This window comes from Pygoscelis adeliae, unplaced genomic scaffold (genome assembly GCF_000699105.1).
Source record: "Pygoscelis adeliae isolate BGI_AS28 unplaced genomic scaffold, ASM69910v1 Scaffold153, whole genome shotgun sequence".
Lineage (NCBI taxonomy): Eukaryota > Metazoa > Chordata > Aves > Sphenisciformes > Spheniscidae > Pygoscelis > Pygoscelis adeliae.
In genome coordinates, this window is record NW_008824408.1 from 1,906 (window position 1) to 5,045 (window position 3,140).

General features: G+C 55.0%; 1 protein-coding gene across 1 annotated transcript in view; it reads right to left on the reverse strand.

Annotated features, from left to right (window-relative positions):
• Window positions 1-56: 56 nt before the first annotated feature.
• Window positions 57-3,140, reverse strand: part of UBAP2L (ubiquitin associated protein 2-like) — a gene marked incomplete at its 3' end in the record, with an annotated part of 25,388 nt that continues 22,304 nt past the window's right edge. Inside the window, exons 23-26 of the mRNA XM_009320473.1 lie at window positions 2,064-2,281; window positions 1,870-1,975; window positions 577-644; window positions 57-254 (exon numbers count right to left, since the gene is read on the reverse strand). Of these exons, the coding sequence (XP_009318748.1) occupies window positions 57-254; window positions 577-644; window positions 1,870-1,975; window positions 2,064-2,281 (590 nt within the window). The remainder of the gene's footprint in view (window positions 255-576; window positions 645-1,869; window positions 1,976-2,063; window positions 2,282-3,140) is intronic.

The window sequence follows — 3,140 nt, forward strand, 5'->3', positions numbered from 1 at the left end:
GCGAGAGCCCTAGAAGATACCCCAGCAAGGGCCAGGGGGCCGGGGGGGTCGCTTACCTGCCCGTCCTGCTGCAGGTGGTGGTGGAGGATCTGCGAGTGGGGCTGCTGATGCGGGGTCAGGATGTGCATGAAAGGGGTGGGGGGGTACGCTGCCGCCGTCGCAGGGTTGATGGGGCCGCCGCTGCCCAGCGCTGAAGGCAGGTTGAAGGAGGCTGCCGGGGTTCCAGTGTGAAATCCCTGCTTCTCGAAGGATTGCTAAGGAGGAGACACCAGCAGCAGAGTAAGGGCTGGGAGCCGGGCGGCACTCCCCTGCCCCTGGCTGGCAGCATGCCCCTTCCCAGCTGTAAAAGTCGTGGGCCCGGGAGTCAGTGCGTGGTGCAGAGAACAGACGGAGTCTCTGCCCGTGGCTCTTCCTGGGCTTGGAATTGCTCTAAGTTGGGAAAGGCTGAGCATCTCCCTTCTCCCTGGCTGGCTGCTCTAAGGGGAAGAGACCTCCTTGCCCAGGGAGGCTGTCTCAGAGCTGGGCTTCCGCTCACAGCAAAGCGGCGCCTTTCTGGAGCACGCGCCAGACACTAACCTGAGTTTTGGAGTAGACAGAGCCCGAGATGTCCGGCACTCCTGTATTACTGGATGTCACAGATACACCTGGGGAGAAGGAAAGGCAAGAGAGCATTAGGCAGCAACCACCGGTTCAGTGGGAGCTACTGCCACTAACGCCAGCATCAGGTGGTGGAGAGCTCTAGTGGCCTGGCAGCCAGGTAAGGTTTGGAGCCAGACATCGTCCTAGGGAGCAGGGTCTTGGCAAGGCCAAGCTGCAAAGTGCCCGTACAAGTGTCAGTTCTTTTGCTCTGGACACGAGCAGTTTCTGAATGCCTCCAGAAACAAATGTAGGGGCCTGCTGCCACCCAGAGAAATCCATATTCTTCAAGAGCCCAGAAAATAGCAACTCTGAGAAGAGCTGGGGGGATGCAGACGACAGACAAGGAAACAAACTCCCAGCACAGTAGCAAGAACGGCCCGAGAACTCCTTGGCCGTAAAACAGGCAATTGCATGTAAAGGCAACTCAACTGGGCTGGGATGGTTGGTGCAACAACTGGCAACACTGGCATACAACCCGCATTTGATGCTGGCTGTTTCTAAAAGGTGCTGAGGAAAGCCTCAGCAATCACTTCAGGCCCGGAAAAAGTGCTGAAATGAAAGAGGTTTGAAAGACTCAGTACCAGGTGACCTGGTACGGAGCTGACGTATCTTTGCAAAGAGAAAATAGTGACTTGAAGAGCTCTAATGTAGTGAAAAAAGGCATAACAGGAATTTAAAGGCTGGAAAAGGGACCCAAACACAGGCCCTTTAGAGTCAGCCAGACATTAACCAGTGAAACCCAGTACTGAGACAAGTGACAGGTTCACGACCTTCTTACATCTTTGAATCAAGACAGACACTTCTCTAGAAGGCATGCATCTGCCAAACACAGGAGTCAAACAAGTTCCCAGGCTCAAATCTGGAATAATTATTCTTCTATTGATCACATACAGGCAGTAAAAAACCCCAAACAAAAAACTAACCCCAAACAATTCAGCAGCTTAAGCTCTCTGACACAAGTCCAAGGCCCCAGCCATCTGACTGCTGGGCACAGAGGAGGAGGGTGTGAAGTGCTCTGTACCCCTCAAACCCGCTCCAGCCCTGGATGCGGAACAAGCCTGGGCCCTTCCAAGGAGAATTAAATGACCTGCGAGTTGCACCATGACCATTTTCCTCCCTTACTGCTGGAGGCAGTAAGACAGCAGTCCCCTTACACGACCAGTGAGATTGTGAACAAGCCCTGCTACTGTCGGTAAGTGCTGCTGAGAAAGATGCTGTTGGGTCTCTTACCAGTGCTGTATCCATGAGAGCCATAGCCGCTGGGCTGCTGAAAAGGGGTTGCTGATGCATTGACGCTGACATTCACACCATGCTGCTTGGAAGAGGTAGGAGCAACCTACAGAAAGGACAGAAGCAGAGTGAGGAGAGGCTTCGCTGCATTGCCCTCCTGCCCCAGTTCCACACCCTGCCTCTGGGAAACTCACAGGGAACACGGCGGGCCCGTATTGGAAGGTGCTGGGGAGCCCTGGTACCCCTGTGTAGTACGGCAGACTGGTGTAACTGTAGCCAGGAGGCAGCGCTGGGTTCAGGAACGTCTGCTGCGTGGTGTGGTGAGTCTGGGTCTGGCTCTGCTGAGGCTGGGCCAAAGTCGTTGCAGGGGCAGGGGAAGAGGCATCACCTCGGCCAAATTTTGTTAAGTCACCTGGAATATAGGAGATGAAAGGAGACTGAAGAACAGACGTGTCAAATCCTAGCCTGTTCTAGCTCAGCCCAAAGGTGACCCAGCCTTTTGATCAACGGTGACTTGAATCAATCCCCCTCCTACACCTAAGGACTGCAGCCCTTGCAAGCCCTCAGACCCTTGCACGCTGATTAGGCTAAGCTGTTAACTGCTCTCCTCATCCCTGAGAGGAGGACTTCAGAGGGGAAGGCAAACCCACAGCAGCTAAGCTACAGTGCTGCACCGCCTGATGTCAGCCTACGATCCGGCACTGGATAAACCTGCCACTGGCCGCCTGCGTAGCAACAGAACCCAGATGCTAAAGCTCTCCCTAAGCCCTCTCCGTGGATCAGCAGCAGGCCTGAACACAACTCAACTCCCTCCAGAGCCAGACCCGAGGCCAGGGCAGCAGCCTGGGGGCCCTGTCCTACTGGCAAAGAGCTCCTCATTGAAGAGGAGAGTCAGTATCTTCCAGTCGAGGATGTGTGAATGGCCCCTTTTTACAGCACGGCTCACACCTCCCTCTCTCTCACTGGTGGCACCGAATCAAATGCTGCTGCAGAGGCCCAGCAGCCCGCAGGGAGTACTCGGAAATACCACTTCCCCTCTTCCCAGTCTGGGCGCTGCGCGAGGGCTTGGCTGCGGGGCTTGGGGAAGCTCCCTTTGCTGCTCTTTATGAGCACCTGCTTGGCTCTTCCATGCGAACACTCTCCCTATTCAGAACTCACACAGTAAGCCAGTGAATTTCTCAGCACTGCCCCAGCTCACAAGCGAGTCCAGGATAGCCACAAACATTAATTATCACCGATGTTAACTTGGCAAATTACGCATGCCTCAGTGT